This window comes from Cotesia typhae, unplaced genomic scaffold (genome assembly GCF_013202065.1).
Source record: "Cotesia typhae breed Kobodo isofemale line unplaced genomic scaffold, CoteBio_Ctyphae contig_33, whole genome shotgun sequence".
NCBI lineage: Eukaryota > Metazoa > Arthropoda > Insecta > Hymenoptera > Braconidae > Cotesia > Cotesia typhae.
The window spans coordinates 3,405,388-3,420,825 of NW_027423741.1; the positions used below are offsets into that span (position 1 = coordinate 3,405,388).

A 15,438-nucleotide genomic window follows, 5' to 3' on the forward strand; every position below is an offset into this window, starting at 1 on the left:
GAAATTTTTTATAATTTTGATAATAAATTAGGTGCCAATAGCATTAATTATTTATTTTTTTCATCTATTTTGTCTAAATAGTTCAATCAATGAAACTTTAAATTAAAAAAAAAAAAAAAACGAGCAAAAAAATTATTATTAGAAAAAAATAGAAATTTAAATAGCGCGCCTTTTTTTAACCAATAAGGAATCGTGCCCCGTTTTTTGCGAATTTTGACTTATGACTTATGACTAACTACAAGACTTTCATGTATTTTAATTAAGAGAATTATTTTTATTTGATTAGCCATTACCTGAAAGTTTCATCATCGGCAAAAATAATTTTTTTATATAAACTAGCAAATTTTGTCTTGCAAAATTTAACCGCCGCCATTTTGTTTTGTCGTTTGCCAATAGTAATAATTATTAACAAACAACCTATCTTTGTTTTAAAATAAAAAAAAAAAAAAATTCAAAATAATCAAGAACGTAATTGCAAAAGTATGACAAGGCGATGGCAAATAGATAAAAAATGATAATATTATATATTATTAATTACTCAGTTCTCAGTAAGCATTTTATTCCTTACCATTGTTATAATTGTGATGGACGGATTAACTTAATAAATTGAAATAGTAATTGATATTTATATTAATATTGATACTGATAATAATAAATGAGTTAAGGGAGAATTGTCCGAGTCAACTGCATCAGGCCGGTGTCCGTTACTCACTGACTTTGAGCGGGAGATGCTGTAAAAGTCAGTACTAGCGTTGCCACCTAGTGGCAGGCGGGCAAACTACTTAGCGCGAAAATTTGAAAATTTTAAGTCGGTAAGTCAGAATTGGTCAAGATAAAAGAAAATGATATTAATCAACCGACATTTTATAATTTTTACAATTTTTTCAAAATGTAAAATATGAAATTTAAATTTTGTAAAAAAATTTAATTACTTAGATATTATTAATTATTTTTTGTTTGCATTTAAAAAAAAAATCATAATTAATAATGATTATTTTTATTTTAATAAACATTACCTTCAAGTTTTATCACCGGCATGAAAAAATTTTCAAAAAATTTTTATAAAAATTTCAATACCCGCCATTTTGTTTTGTTATTTGTTAACGACAATAAGTATTTTAATTATTGACAATATTTATGATTGTTTTAAAATAAAAAATTATTCAAGACAATTACGAAGTTAATGAAATGAAAAAACAAAGAATAAAAGATAACTAAAAAAAGTTAAAAAAATAATTTGATTAATTATACTTATTAATTACTAAGTTACCAGCAAGCATTTTATTCCCTATATTTTTTCTTATTTAATAGCTTGACTGATTGAATAAGTTCAATGAAATAGTGATTAATAATTATTTATATTTTTTATATTAAAAATAAATAAATTGAGGAAGAATTGTTAGAGTCAACTAAATTAAACCGATGCGCGTTACTCACTGACACTGATCTGGATACTTGAAAGACGTTTTGGAACTTGGTACTAGCGTCGCCACCTACAGGCAAGTAAGCGTACTACTTGGCGGGAATTTTTGAAATTGTTAAATGAGTAAGCTAGAATTGGTTGACTTGACAATTTTTTAATTTTATTTAACAAAATGATGTGTCCCAAAAAATTATTTCCATCTGTTTATTTTTTATCTCTCAAAATTGTAAGATCATCTGTATTTTAGTAAATAAAATATAATAAATTTTAATAATAATTTATTATTCAATATGATTTTACACAGTTATTGTGATAATAGACAGATGTGTAAGTAGTTTATTGTAGATGAATAATTACAATAATTGTAATTGTCATTGTTTTTATAAATAAATCTAATTAATTGACTAATATGGAATACAGCGTCCATAATAGCCAGAACATTAATAAGTATAGTACTGCTATTACTGTGTAATGAACGAATTTTAATCTGAAATATAAAAAATTGAAAGCATTAATTTTATAAAAAAAAAATGATAAAACAAATTTTAATTTGTCTAATTACTAAATACATACATTTTATATCTTCTTACACTAAAATCTACGTTACTTATTGGGTCATTCATTAAAAATGTCCTAATTCCAAAAAAACTAGTTTGACAATAAATTTCCCATTTGTATTCGCTAACATTGAAGTAAAATATTTTACGATCTAATGGGTTTAATCTGTTCCACAATCTCATAACATTATTATTACGGAACTTCCATTGCTGAGTACAAAAGTACGATATCACCGAGCTGAATTTATGAATTTTTTTGTACGCAGTTAGTAGCCTAGATAAGAAGAAAAAATTTACGTATTAAACAGGAAAATTAAATAAAGGATTAATTGAAGAAAAAAAAATGTGTCTGTACATCGGTTTACGTCCTATTAGCCTTAATATAGTGTCGATAACAAAAGCCGGAAATAAGTGAAGTACGAAGACATACAGGTTGTGCATGAAGAGATTACTGTTGAGGGTGAAGAAATAATACCACAAAGCTGTTGAAGGCGGGGCTAGTTTACCATAATCTTCAGTAAGCTTCATGAAATATCCCCAACATATCGGATTTTGTACTGAAGAGACAGAATTGTATATGAGCGGTCTGACATCATTTTCTTCATCGTTGTAGTTATCCGCTGTACCAATTGGCAATGCTCTCTTGGGCATTAGGTTACTAATCATTTCACATATTATCATAGATTATTATTAGTTCATTACAGTTCTATAAATAACTTTAAGAACAAAAATTTAATCCAATTTATATTAATATTAATAATACTGAAGCTAACAGTCAGTTGTCAATTTTAAAAATTTTTTTAACAAATTAATTACAATAAAAAAATTCTTCTAAAAATTTTCATTTGTAATTTTTATTAATTTTCACATGTGAAACTTTTTAATTAAATTTATTTTAATCATTTAATTGCTATAAAATTCCAAAAAAATTTTTAATATCTGTCAACTTTAGTGTTATTAATATTAATGATACTAAAGTCAGCTGACAACTGTCAATTTTTTAAATTTTTTTAGTTTAACAAATTTCCATTAGTGATTTTTTTAATTTTCAAATAAAAAAAAAAATTTTTTTTTTAAATAATTTAATTGTTATAAAATTATAAAATAATTTTTAATGTCAGTTAACTTTAGTTTCATTCAATATCATATAGCCATACAATTATGGTATTAAAAAAATTAAAAGTACTGTTTTAATTAATAAATTAAAAAAATTTTCAAGTTTAAAAAATTATTAGTGAGTCATAAAATAAAGACACTATTAATTATTCCTGAAATAAATAATAAAAATATATAAAAAATTTACTTCGTTGTTCCACAGTACCACGCAGCTGCAATAATATTGTTGATAACGTAATCTGCCGGAATCATATCACCTATTTTTTCAGGGTAACAATGTAATGTACGCAGTAACCCTATACCAGCACCAACGAGGACCCCAGTAGGCCCGTAGAGATTATTAATCCATCCTTGAACTGGCTCTTTTTCTGTGGCAATCATTATCGAGGGTCTGACAATACAAACAGGTAATCCTGAGCCATATCGGAGAACCGCATCTTCCGCTACTGTTTTTGTAAATGCGTAAGTGTTTGGCCAGTCACCTATGATCCTGTAATCATTTAAATAAACATTCAGTTCATTGTCTTCGTGATAAAGAGTTTTCTAATAAAAATATGAAAAAAAAAAAAAAAAAAATTAATACTTTGGCGTTACATATTCCAGAGCTTCATCATCGAGGATATCTACCAATGTCAACAGTTTTTCACTATTCAAAGGACTTTCGTAAAATACTTCATCGATAAATTTGTTAATACATTGCGAGTATGCCGTTCCAATGTGAACAATTGCCTGAATACCATTGTTGATGTCATTTATTTAGATATTTATCAATTAATAGGTGAAGTGATGAAGATGATATTCTTACCTTGAGATTGGGCATTTCTCTGGCGAAAATTAAAATTTCTTTTGTTCCTTTGACATTAATATTTACTGCGAATCTCAGTTTGTCGTCGAATCGGACAGTTGCAGCCCCGTGAAATACGACATGGGAATTCTTTAGCATTTCTCGATTTTCTGGTGATATTACTAGACCAGTGTCGTCAAGTCCGCCCTCAATCATCACAACTTTCCCAGCAAAATTTGGTTTTTCTTCTTTTAATCTATCGTACAGCTGAAAATAACATAAATAATTAGCATAATCTATTTATCTTCTGTATAAATCAAAATTAAATGCTGTTTGTTGGTAAGAATCCATTGCGAACGGCTGGAATAATTTAAATGCTCGTGATAATTTAAATTAAGTTTTTATGATTGAAAAAGTTGCCTAAAAAATTAGTAAATTCAAGAAAAAAATTTTTTTTCCATAAGATTCTTGTATTAACAAATTCATAATTTTTATATTTTTTATTAAAATTAAAAAATAAAAGATTGATAATTAAAAAAAAAAAAATTAAAGCAACCCTTATAGTAAAAAAGAATCTTTCATCTGTGATTATCAGTTGGCATAAGCTTTAGTAGGATTTTTAACAATCCAATTAATTAATTATGTTGAAAAAATTCTTTAAAATTCGGACTGGATATCTTTTGACTCAGCTAGTAATTAATAATAACATGATGAAGATATGATAATGTTTATACCTTATCTTCAAAGTGCTCTTTGTAACGCTGCTCCACAGATTTTCCCTTTTTCCCTCTAATAATGAGGTAAAGTTTGTTGACATTACATGATCTAGAAACAAGGTAATTATTTATTATTTTTATTAATAAATATTCAAAGGTACAATTGCGAAATACCTCGATTGCTTGACAATCGTACAATTGTTTTTTTTATTTTTTAACTAACGCATGTATATCTAATGTAGCATGTAAATACAGTTTGCTCTATACAACAGGTGATTTCCGGCGACGGAAAACAAGGCCGTAAACAAGACAAATACATATCCATAGGCATTAACTATTCCTATGAATAATGCATTTAATTCGACTGCGCGTAAAAATTTTTAAAGATACTTAAAATTAAAATTAATAATATTATTTTTTGACTAAACATTTTTCGTCAAAAATTTATTAATTCTGCATTAAAAAAAAAAAAAAAAAAAAAAAAAATATTTAATTTTTTTTTTACAGATAAAATAATACTCACCTCAATAGTTTTTCAACTAGGAGCTTTCCTACGAACCCCGAACCTCCGGTAACAAGAACATTACATCCTTCAAAAAACTCAGCAATTTCACTTTTTCCCTCAAAATTTGTTTCAGCACTAACTACTTCAGAATTATCACTCGTCGACGTCATTATTCCAAAAATTTTGTAAAAAACGGCCAATTAATTATTCGGTTGTTACCTTAAAAAAAAAATTAAAATTAAAATTTTTTCAGATATCTTATCTTTACAATCAAAGCAATATTATTGTATTGATAATTATAACTCAAAGTAAAATAATTAATAAATTTATTTATTTATAAGGTAAGCGAAAAATGATAAAAACTAAAACGGTACCGCCAAAAGTACTGGCGGCCGAAGTGTCTTGAACGACGTACGAGTGAGGACTGTGCCTCGGTATCAATAGTTCTTATCAATTATTCCCATTGCTCAGTAGATATAATCCAAAATATTGAAGGTCATAATATCAACTATAAATATTAATACCCTATTTCATATAATTAAAAATTCTCTTTGTTGCAATCAGTATTATTAACTGTGTATTTGGTATTTAAATATTTCTTACTGCACATTTGATTACTCGCCAATTTACGATTATAAAAACGTCAAAGGCTCCTTTATTGATAATTAAAGCTAATAATTAAAAAAAAAAAATAAACACTAATTTTAAGTGACAAAAAAAATGATTGATGTTTTTATCTAAGTAGTAAAGAGTTATTCGTTCGGGCATATAATATACTAAAATATTTTATTGTAAATAATGATGCAGTTTAGACAATGTAAATATAAAGTTTGAATTTAATGCTACTAGTTTTTTTATGTAAACAGTATACAGGGGTCAATATTGTCTTCACCCCTCGATGACAGAAGCATTTATAACGTGTAATTGTTTCAATACCTCGATTAGATAGTGTAGGTATCGTCGAATCAAATTAGAATTTAACAGTCGCTGCATTTATTTATTATTACTTTTGTAAAACTTTTTAAAATAATTATTTATTTAAAAATAATCTCGTTTATAATTTTGCCTACTGTTAAAATGTAAAATTTTTTTCTTGGTAATATCTTTATTTATTTACCAAAAAATTAAATAGCTCGACACTCCAAAAATGATCTCTATTTCTTGTACTTGGTAAACAAATAAATATTAATGGGAATGACTCATATTCCCGTGGAAACTCCCTGATTATGCAGGTAGTTTCGTCGCATTAATATCTTGCAAATAACTAACAAGCGTTTTGGAATCTATAACAAAAAATTACAATAAATTTTACAATGTAAGTAGAAGTATTCATACATTAGAGGTGACTCATCGAATTGCCCCGTGACCTGTTTTCTAGAGCTTTCCTCGGTATTAGTAAAAATAACATAAAAATTTATTTTAAAATTTTACCATTATTTTTATTCAAATTAAAGATTGTCTATATACATACAAGCCTCCACGTATCAATTACTTATACAAATAAAAAAAACAAACAGCCAGACAATTTATTTGTTACCATTTAATTGATGGCAATGATCGAATGATGATAGTGTATTATTTATATATATTGTATAAGTAATTAAAGTCTACGAAGTGAGACTGTTGATTAAACTTTGAAAATAAAATATATTTTTACATATGTATATATTTATATATTTATTTGCATTCTATTTAAATTCACTTCCAACTTTGCATATAATTTAATTAAAGCTTCAAATAATATTAATGTAAAAAAAAAAACGTTTAATATTTTCCGAGTATTTTCATTCAATATTAAATGTCATTTATGACACATGTTTATTTATAAAAACAAAAATCTATTTATATAGAAATAAAATAAATTTTTTTACAATATATCTGATACTCGATATTTTATATTTTATGTATATATATATATATATATATATATATATATATATATATATATATATATATATATATATATATATATATATATATATATATATATTTATATTTATATTTATATTTACTGATAATGATTAATAAATTAATCATCGTGAAGTATACTGAGTGGGTCTTCACTGATAGCTTCAGCGGTTTTTTTTAAATCTCTAGTAACAGATTTTTTAACCGGCGCCTGATTATCCGCTAACTGAGACGGATTGGCACTGGTCGCCGGTTTTATTGCAAACAAATCGTCGTCACTCTCGCCTTCGTTTGAAAAAAAGGAGCTGGCTTTATCTTTGGCGATGGGTTTTTTAGTAAAGAAAATATCATCTTCGCCACTAGACTGATCACCGAAAATATCTTCTAATTTAGTTTTTTTACTACCAGCAGTAACAGTGGTAGCAGCGGTTGTCGCCGCTGGAGACTGGTCACCTTTGCTAGAGTCCGACGATTGTTTTTCACTGGCGTCGAAAAACAATTCTTCTTCGTTATCTTCATCGTCCTCGAAATCGTCGCCTTGTTTGGCAGCATTACCCTTAGTACTTATTTCAGTGTCAGATAATTCAGATTTGCTCTGATTACTTTTTCTACTAGACACTGAAGCGAACAAATCCTCAGTCTCATCATCGTCCTCGCTGTCAAAATCATTAAACAAACTGCTCTTGACAGCGTTGCCTTTAACCGGTTTTTTAACTGGTTTTGTAAAAGGACCAGAGAATAAATCACTAGTTGAGTCATCGTCAAATAAATCCAGCGGTGATTTTTTATTTGACTCACCAACAGAAGCCGCTGTTGAACCAGCAATCGACGCTTCCGTTTTGCTGGTACTGAATAGACTGTCGTCTTCATCGAATAACAAACCCTGACCTTTCTCCGGCGACGGAGTTTTAGTTACGAATGCAAACAATTGACTAGGATCTTTCAAAGGATCATGATTGTCGTCACGCAATGGATCGATAGGGGCTGACTTATCATCTTCCTTATCTTTCTTCCTGGACTCATCAGCTTCTTTCAGTTGATTTTTACTCTCGACCTTTGATTTATTAACTGAATAAGAAGAGTGTAATTTATCATTATTAAAGTGAGTTTTCGACCTGCGAGCTTGGACAGGCGAGAGAATCAGTGCTTGGTCAAACAGACTGTCTTCTTTCGGTGGATCTTCTGGTAAATCAGGCGGCACATCGAATAAATCTTCCTCGTCGGTCGATGGCGACAACAACGTGTTTTTTGTAATACTTATCGAACCGTCTTTGCTGAGGCTCATTTCCGAGCGGTCGTCTGTCGTTAAGTTCAGATGATGTTTATTTTTGACAACTCCCTCGTCACGGCTATCGTCGGCGGCACTTCTCGTCGTCGGCCTTTCAGCTTTAGTTTCCGTGGTAGAACTAGCTAAATCGTTAGAATCAAATGCACCGGAGCCAGCCGTATCGACTGCATCGAAATCTAGGCCACTTGTTCTGAGTGCCGTTTGACGGGCTTGTCTGCTCTGAGGTCGCCGCTTAACAGGAATTCGAGCACGGTTTTGTAAAATCTATAATTTAAAAGCATTTGTTACAATCATCATTTTTATTACCGTATAAACAGTTTCTTTAATTTTTTTTCTAAACAGTTAACCGCAATTAGATAATAATAAATTTTATTAAGCTTTAAATTTTTTATCCCAATAAAATTATATTTAAATTGGATTATTTTAATGAGCGTTTCATTTTTTTTTCTTAATTAAATGGAAATAAATCAAAATTAATATAAACAAGTTTTTTATTTATATTACCTTAGAACCTTTAATTGTCAAAGGTTCAGCTTGGGCTGGAACATCGAAACTTACAGCAGTTTCCGTTTCAATAGAAGGAGACAATGATACATTTATATTAATATTTTCATCTAAAAAAAAAAAATATTTATATTAATATCAATTCGTAAATTTTAATTAATAAAATAAAATAAAATTTACCAGACAAAATTGTCGGAGATTTGGTACTCGGTACACTGATCAAGCTTCCATCCTCGCTATCACGATCCGGTGTGTTATCATTTTCCGAATCGAGCTTATTATTATCTCCAGCTGCTTTTCTCCAGGTCAGAGGAGTGTCAGTGGGCGATAGAATTTTAAGATCCCCCATTTTACCCATAAGATTTTTAATTTTTCCCGAAACAGCGCGTCTTGGCGGTGACACTGACTCGTTATTATCATCAGCAGTAACAGCAGGCAATTTAATTTTCAAACTTTTTGGCGGTATCCTGATCTTGGTATCATTATCATTAATCCTCGACATTTTACCACCATCTGTTGTAGAAACACTATTTGTCTCAGTATCAGAACAATTATCAACTCGCTCACTAGTAATTTGTACACTTGTTATTTTAGTTTCTTTAATATTTACAACACTGTCATTAACAACAGCAAAGCCTCCAGACTTGACGTTTGATTTAGCAGAAGGTTTTCCAAAAAGACTGTCCTCGTCGTCGCTGACTTCACCCGCATAGTCATCAAAAAGCCTGCGACTCTGTGAATGTAAATTAACGTGCGTAACATCAACTGATGGGAGTACTTGGTCACTGTTGTTCTGTTTCTCATTTAGTTTGATTTTACTTTTCTTCTCTCCCTCCACAAGCGTCACGGCCTCAGCGAAATCTTTTTTCGGACTCGCCGCCTCTTCTACGGCTTCCTCCTCCTCCACCGCCTTCTTGTCTTCTTTTTCTTCTTGGAGTTTATTTTCTGTTAATGTTGATGTTGACTTTGCGAAAAGATCATCAGCATCATCACTCATTCCGCCTCCACTTGGAGTAATACCACCCCCATAAAACATATTTGAAGGTTTTTTCGTTATTTTAGTATTTGTACTGAACAAGTCGTCGTCTTCCTCGTCGCTGTCATCAAAAATACTCAGAGTTTTCCTCTCAGACAGGCTAGACTTATTCGAGACAAAGCTAGGTGGACCTGATCCCGATGCCAGTGATTTTTTATCAGCTATTTTAATTTCTTCATTGGCCTTATTAGCGGGCAGATCAGATGACACCCTGGTTACCGAAGTATTTGATTTAGACTTTTGTCTTGCGAAAATGTCAATGTCCGAATCGTCTGCGCTGCCAAAAATATCTTCGATCTTATCATTATCATCGGCGAACAAGCTGTGCTTCAACTTTGTCTGATTAATTTTTGACTTAGCTTCTTGAGCAAGCTCTTGTTTATTCAGTAAATTATTATTACTATAAGCTAGTACATCTGCGCTCTTTTGTGAACGCGAGCCAGAACTTGTATTCAAAAATAGATCGTCACCCGAATCAGAATCGTCAAAAAGTGACACTACTTTGGACTTGGACTTGATATCACTTTTAGGCAACGGTGGTGGACTAAATACGTCATCATCAAATATATTTACTTCTTTACTATTAGCGTTGCTTTTACTGTTACTACTAGAGTTGGTGGTCAAGTGTTCCTGCACAGCTCCTGATGCTGGAGTGCTTACATCACGTCCAAAATTAACTTCTTCACCTTGCTGACGTGATCGTTGATTTAAAAGGCTGTCGCTTGTTAATCTTTCTCGAGATAATTCTTCAGAAATCAAACGAGTTGATTCCATCTGCGGTCGTCTGGAAATTTATTTACAATTAAAATATTTTTTTTTTTATTTAAAAATAAGAATTTACAAATGTTGAAACTTTTTTATTTAAAAATAAATTTTAATAAAAAAATAAAAAACTTTTTAGAATTAATTAAAACGTAGAATAAAATCCCGTGAGTTAAACTTAAACATACTTTTATATTATTGAAAGTTATTAACAAGTATTGAGTGGATTGAACGAGCAAGCAAGTGAGTCATAAATATATAATACAAGCAACACAAGTAAATTTCAACACAGTGTTCGAATCCCGCATAACATATTATATTATCGTGACCGTCATAGTAATGTATTGTTGATTGTTAATAGTTAACAAGATTGTCTTTACAGTACTTATTATAACGGATCAGAGAACTGTATAGCATTAAAAAAAAAAAGAAAAAAAAAATGAAAATAAATAAATTCTTAAGAAAAAAAAAATTAATGGTTGAATAATGACAATAAAAATAAAATCTATATTATTTTGTTAACAGTAACTACTCAGTGCTTCTTTAAAAACTAATTGTTGAATAAATTAGCATTTAATTTTAAAAATAATACTTATTACCAATAATAACAAAAATACTCACTCAAGACCGAGGCTGGTAGACAGATTGCTGCTGATACTCAGTGGTGGTACTGAAATTCCACTACTGTCACTACTTTCTCTACTGACATGAATCCGATTTCCGGCGATAGTCGAGCTCGCGTTAGACCGGGATGTACTTTTATCATTTTCTCGCGACTGAGTAGCATTGCTTTTGCTACTTACACTACTACTGCGACTAACATTATCAACAGTAACTGCTGATGCATTCCTATCTCCTTCTCCTTTAAATCCGACACTCTCTTCAGTTTCAGATGACTCCGAGGAATCTTGACGCGCACGCTGGAATATTTTGCTGCCTAAGCTCGAAGATAAAAGGTCTGCCTGACTTATCAACACACCGGGTACTCGCTAGAAAATAAATCAGATAAATAAATAAAAATACAAACAGATAAAATGAATATATTTACAAGTAAATAAAAATAATTACGCCTCGAGGTGAACTTCGTACCGCCTCTGGTGACCTGACTGGCGCTGAATTTTTAACAGAATTAAACAAGCTGTCATCCTCATCGTCATCGAACAGATTAGGGACACTGGTATTAATATCCGGCGTACTTGTCGCCACTTTTTCAGTAGCCGTTTGATCAATACCAGAAAATCTATTCGTTGAAACGGACTCATTCTTTGGTTTATCACTCACGCCAGTTTTATCAACTACAGTAGTACTCTTAGTCGAGCTACGAGGCGCGAATATGTCGTCAGAGTCATCAGAATCCACGTCACCAAACAGATCGTCGATTGAAGATTTAGGTTTAGCTTCTGCAAGTAAATTATTTTCATCAGTTTATTAAATTTATTAAATCATGAATCAAAAAAATATTTATACGTGCCAACAGAATGGATCGGTGGCGGTAAATCAATACTAGCGGGAATGATATTAGATTGCGGGCGTCTCAATGGCTTATTGTTCCACAAACTATTCGGTACGTCCTCATCAAACAGTCCTCCATCACTAAACAGCTTGTCTTTTTTAACATTGAATATATCTTCTTCATTTTTCTCCTCGTTATCAAACAGATCATCTGAAAATCGCATCGTTAAATTATTATTAAATATTTTATCAATAAAAAAAATTTTTTTAACTTAAAATAAAATGATAAAAACCATTGGAACGATTGATAGACGACCTATCAACATCAGCTTTGGAGCTATCAACCTTAGCACCAGGCAAAACACTTCCCAGCCTCTTGGCAAGTTCTTCAGCGAAACCAGGAGCGTCTCTCCCCGAACTCTTTCCTTTAACTTCAATAGGCGTGTCAATTTCCGAGGTTGAATTGAGCGTATCCTGGCTCCTGGTGTACATCTTATCAGTCGTCGAACTAGGACCACTGGCTAGCTTATTAGTATTATTACTTTTATCATTAAAGTCACTTGACTCGCTGGACGACAATGAGGATCTTTTGGCCAGTAAATTATTTCTCTGAGTAGAATTAAAGATATGTGTTATTTTGTCATCCTCAGTGCTTTCATCATCGTCATCATCTTCCTCATTATCCGGAGCCTCTGACTCGCTGCTGCTCGACTCGATTCCGATTTTATTCGAAGCTTGCCATTTGTCCGAACCAATCACATACGGCAATGGACGGTCTTTGTAAGGATCCTTTGGCCTTAAAATAAAACTGGGCACTGACACCATCGACTGGGTGGGATTTTCATCATCGCTGTCGTCACTCGCCACCACTTCCAGCCGGTCATATTTTTCATCCATTATTTGGAGCCCTCGCTGAATATTTTCGCTGACTATTGCAATCATCTCAGCCTCGGTTAATTCTCTCTGTACATCAACAGTCTCAGTCTTTTTCTTTTGATGGTTTTCGCTGCTTGGGTCATCTTCGTAGACCCGACTTTCAATAAACTGAGTATTGGCCAGGGCTAATGACGCGTTTGTGACATTATCTATCAGCACAGTTGTTTCGTTTAGATCACTAGTGAGCGAGTCGAGGTTTTCTTGCGTAGATTTAACCCTAGATGTCAATGTCTGTTGATAAATTATTAATTATTAACCTGACCTACTTATTTTAACAATAAAAATAATAGAAATAATTGATCAATATACTTCGGAAAATTTTTCAAGGTGTCTTAATAAACCGACATCACCAGCCAAACTCCACTCGTGCTGCTTCAATCTAATTTCATCGGTACTCCAGGGGTGATCCCATGATTTTTCACCTTCTTCTGATATCGATAAATTCTAAATATCGTAAAATATTACTTTAATAGTTGATCACTTGCGATAATATAATTTAATTTAATTTAATAAGTTGAAAGTTTTTTCCAAGTTAACTTGACATTGAATTATGAATAAATAAATAAATTTAAATAAAAATTACCATTTTTTATCCAATTCAGTACCATCACATTGAAATCATATAATTTTTTAATCCTTTTATCATGATATATTTTTTGCTTTTGATAATGAATAATAAGTGATACGCCTATCGTTACTCTGGTGAATGACAAGATCCAAACACTAAATTACAGTATTCAGGTGGCAGTACTTTCGTAGAAGTGGTCGATGTTTTTGAATTGAACTTTATGTGTTGCACGACTTTTAAAGCGCGGTCAGCTGTTTGTGCGCTTGAAGGTTATAAACATTTTATTTACGTTTTTATGGGTTTTGACATTTTTTTTCATTAGTTTAGAAAATAGTGAAATAAATTATAATTAAAATGCCGAAAGTTGTGTCAAGAAGTATTATTTGTTCGGATACTAAAGACCAAGAAGAATATGGTGAAGAAAAACCATTATTAACTTATTATTGTCTATGTGGACAGATGACACTAATTTTGGGTAAGTTTTTTTTTATTATGAATTTAATTTATTGCATTAAAGTTAGCAGTCACTTGATAATTTTTTAATTTTATTTAACAAACAAATTTGTTCGGCAAAATGATTTTTAAAAAATTGTATTCTTAATTTTTTCAAATTTGTACATGTTAATTTTTTTACTCATTTTTTTTTTTGCCATAATTTATTTGTTACAAAAATTATTTAAATTACCAAATATTTGAAATTATTTTTTAGATTGCGTATTAGAAAAATTACCTCTACGAAAACGTGATGGAGCTCGTGTAATTGATGGAAGTAAACACGCTCACAAAATGATCTGCGAAACGGATGAAATTGTTTTCTTAAAACGTGCTGAAGGTATAGAAAAACAACACAGACAAAAGTGCAAAAAGTAAGTTAATTATGTAAATATTTATTTCAAACTGTCAGTAATTAAAAACAGAAATATACTTACTTGAAATAAAACTTTTTTCACTAAATTTTTTTATAAATCAAATATTCACAGTAAGAAATGATTAATTAATTAATAATACTAAAGTTCACTGACAACTTTCAATTTTTTTAATTCTTATAACAAATCAATTACAATAAAAAAAAAAAGCTTAAAATTTTTTTTTAATTTTCACATGTGGAATTTTTTTATTAATAATTTTATTGCCATAAAATTATTTAAAAAATTCTAATGTCTGTCATCTTCATGATTAATTAATTAATTGATTATTTTTTTACAGATGCGGACTTTTGTTGTACTACAAACACGATCCCAATGCAAATGTGGTATTCGTAGTAAAAGGTTCCGTAGTAAAGAGTTCAGGTGAACGACCATTGACAGACTTTTACAATCAAGTTGAAGTTGAAAAACCCAAGAAAATAATGGTAACTAAACACACTAAAAATATGGGTAAATTCAGCTCAGTCACTGTTTCGACTATTGACGAAGAAGAAGATGAAATTGAAGCTGTAAGTATTTTATATTTAGTATAAAAAAAAATATCACTCTCACTTAAAACTCTGGCGTGATATGTCTCACAAATTCACGGCAAGTGAACATATTAAAATGATTAATTATCTTCATTTAAAAGTACTAATTGGGTCTTTAAAAATTTTTAGCGTGAAGTTGCTGACTCTTATGCGAACAATGCGCGTATAATTGAAAAGCAATTAGAAAGGAAAGGAATGACCAAGAGAAAAACTGCTCCTATGCCTGATGCCGATCCTACTAAAAGATCTAGACCACGAGGAACCTTATTAGATGTTTAATATTTAATGTAAGAAAAAAAAATTAATTTAAAGATTAAAACTTAAAATTTATACTTGTAATTAGTATTTTTTTTACCTCTAATTTTTTTTTTTAATTATCTCTTAGAAAATAAATTGTAAATAAAACAAACATAATTTATTTTTTAAT

The 15,438-nt window shown here is 30.3% G+C and overlaps 3 protein-coding genes across 3 annotated transcripts; 1 reads left to right on the forward strand and 2 right to left on the reverse strand.

The window, feature by feature from the left end:
- Nucleotides 1-1,684: 1,684 nt before the first annotated feature.
- Nucleotides 1,685-5,607, reverse strand: LOC141526193 (fatty acyl-CoA reductase wat). The gene is made up of 9 exons (XM_074241040.1): nt 5,476-5,607; nt 5,120-5,320; nt 4,615-4,705; nt 3,902-4,147; nt 3,680-3,825; nt 3,284-3,586; nt 2,336-2,638; nt 1,997-2,254; nt 1,685-1,910 (listed from the first exon to the last, which is right to left on the reverse strand). Exons 2-9 carry the CDS (start codon nt 5,269-5,271, stop codon nt 1,820-1,822), a joined length of 1,590 nt encoding a protein of 529 aa, XP_074097141.1. The 5' UTR covers nt 5,272-5,320; nt 5,476-5,607; the 3' UTR covers nt 1,685-1,819.
- A 1,450-nt stretch (nt 5,608-7,057) lies between these two features.
- LOC141526200 (uncharacterized) lies at nt 7,058-13,684 on the reverse strand. The gene is made up of 9 exons (XM_074241047.1): nt 13,571-13,684; nt 13,297-13,431; nt 12,345-13,218; nt 12,071-12,262; nt 11,668-11,999; nt 11,221-11,588; nt 8,982-10,621; nt 8,802-8,911; nt 7,058-8,561 (listed from the first exon to the last, which is right to left on the reverse strand). The coding sequence occupies exons 1-9, from the start codon at nt 13,571-13,573 to the stop codon at nt 7,131-7,133; spliced, it is 5,085 nt and encodes a 1,694-aa protein (XP_074097148.1). The 5' UTR covers nt 13,574-13,684; the 3' UTR covers nt 7,058-7,130.
- A 193-nt stretch (nt 13,685-13,877) lies between these two features.
- Nucleotides 13,878-15,425, forward strand: LOC141526198 (STING ER exit protein). Its single transcript, XM_074241045.1, has 4 exons — nt 13,878-14,030; nt 14,265-14,421; nt 14,762-14,990; nt 15,141-15,425. Exons 1-4 carry the CDS (start codon nt 13,910-13,912, stop codon nt 15,288-15,290), a joined length of 657 nt encoding a protein of 218 aa, XP_074097146.1. The 5' UTR covers nt 13,878-13,909; the 3' UTR covers nt 15,291-15,425.
- Nucleotides 15,426-15,438: the final 13 nt, after the last annotated feature.

Bases quoted from the DNA above. Each gene is read 5' to 3' on its own strand.
- LOC141526193 (XM_074241040.1), bottom strand. From the start codon at position 5,271: ATGACGTCGACGAGTGATAATTCTGAAGTAGTTAGTGCTGAAACAAAT. The intron at 2,639-3,283 runs GTAAATTTTTTA...TGAAATGATTAG, and splicing joins TGGTACTGTGGAACAACGAA to TAACCTAATGCCCAAGAGAG. The intron at 1,911-1,996 runs GTATGTATTTAG...TTTATATTTCAG, and splicing joins AGTGTAAGAAGATATAAAAT to ATTAAAATTCGTTCATTACA.
- LOC141526200 (XM_074241047.1), bottom strand. The intron at 13,219-13,296 runs GTATATTGATCA...ATTTATCAACAG, and splicing joins ACCTTGAAAAATTTTCCGAA to ACATTGACATCTAGGGTTAA. The intron at 10,622-11,220 runs GTGAGTATTTTT...ATAAATTTCCAG, and splicing joins TCTACCAGCCTCGGTCTTGA to ACGACCGCAGATGGAATCAA.
- LOC141526198 (XM_074241045.1), top strand. From the start codon at position 13,910: ATGCCGAAAGTTGTGTCAAGAAGTATTATTTGTTCGGATACTAAAGAC. The intron at 14,031-14,264 runs GTAAGTTTTTTT...ATTATTTTTTAG, and splicing joins ACAGATGACACTAATTTTGG to ATTGCGTATTAGAAAAATTA. The intron at 14,991-15,140 runs GTAAGTATTTTA...AAAAATTTTTAG, and splicing joins AAGAAGATGAAATTGAAGCT to CGTGAAGTTGCTGACTCTTA.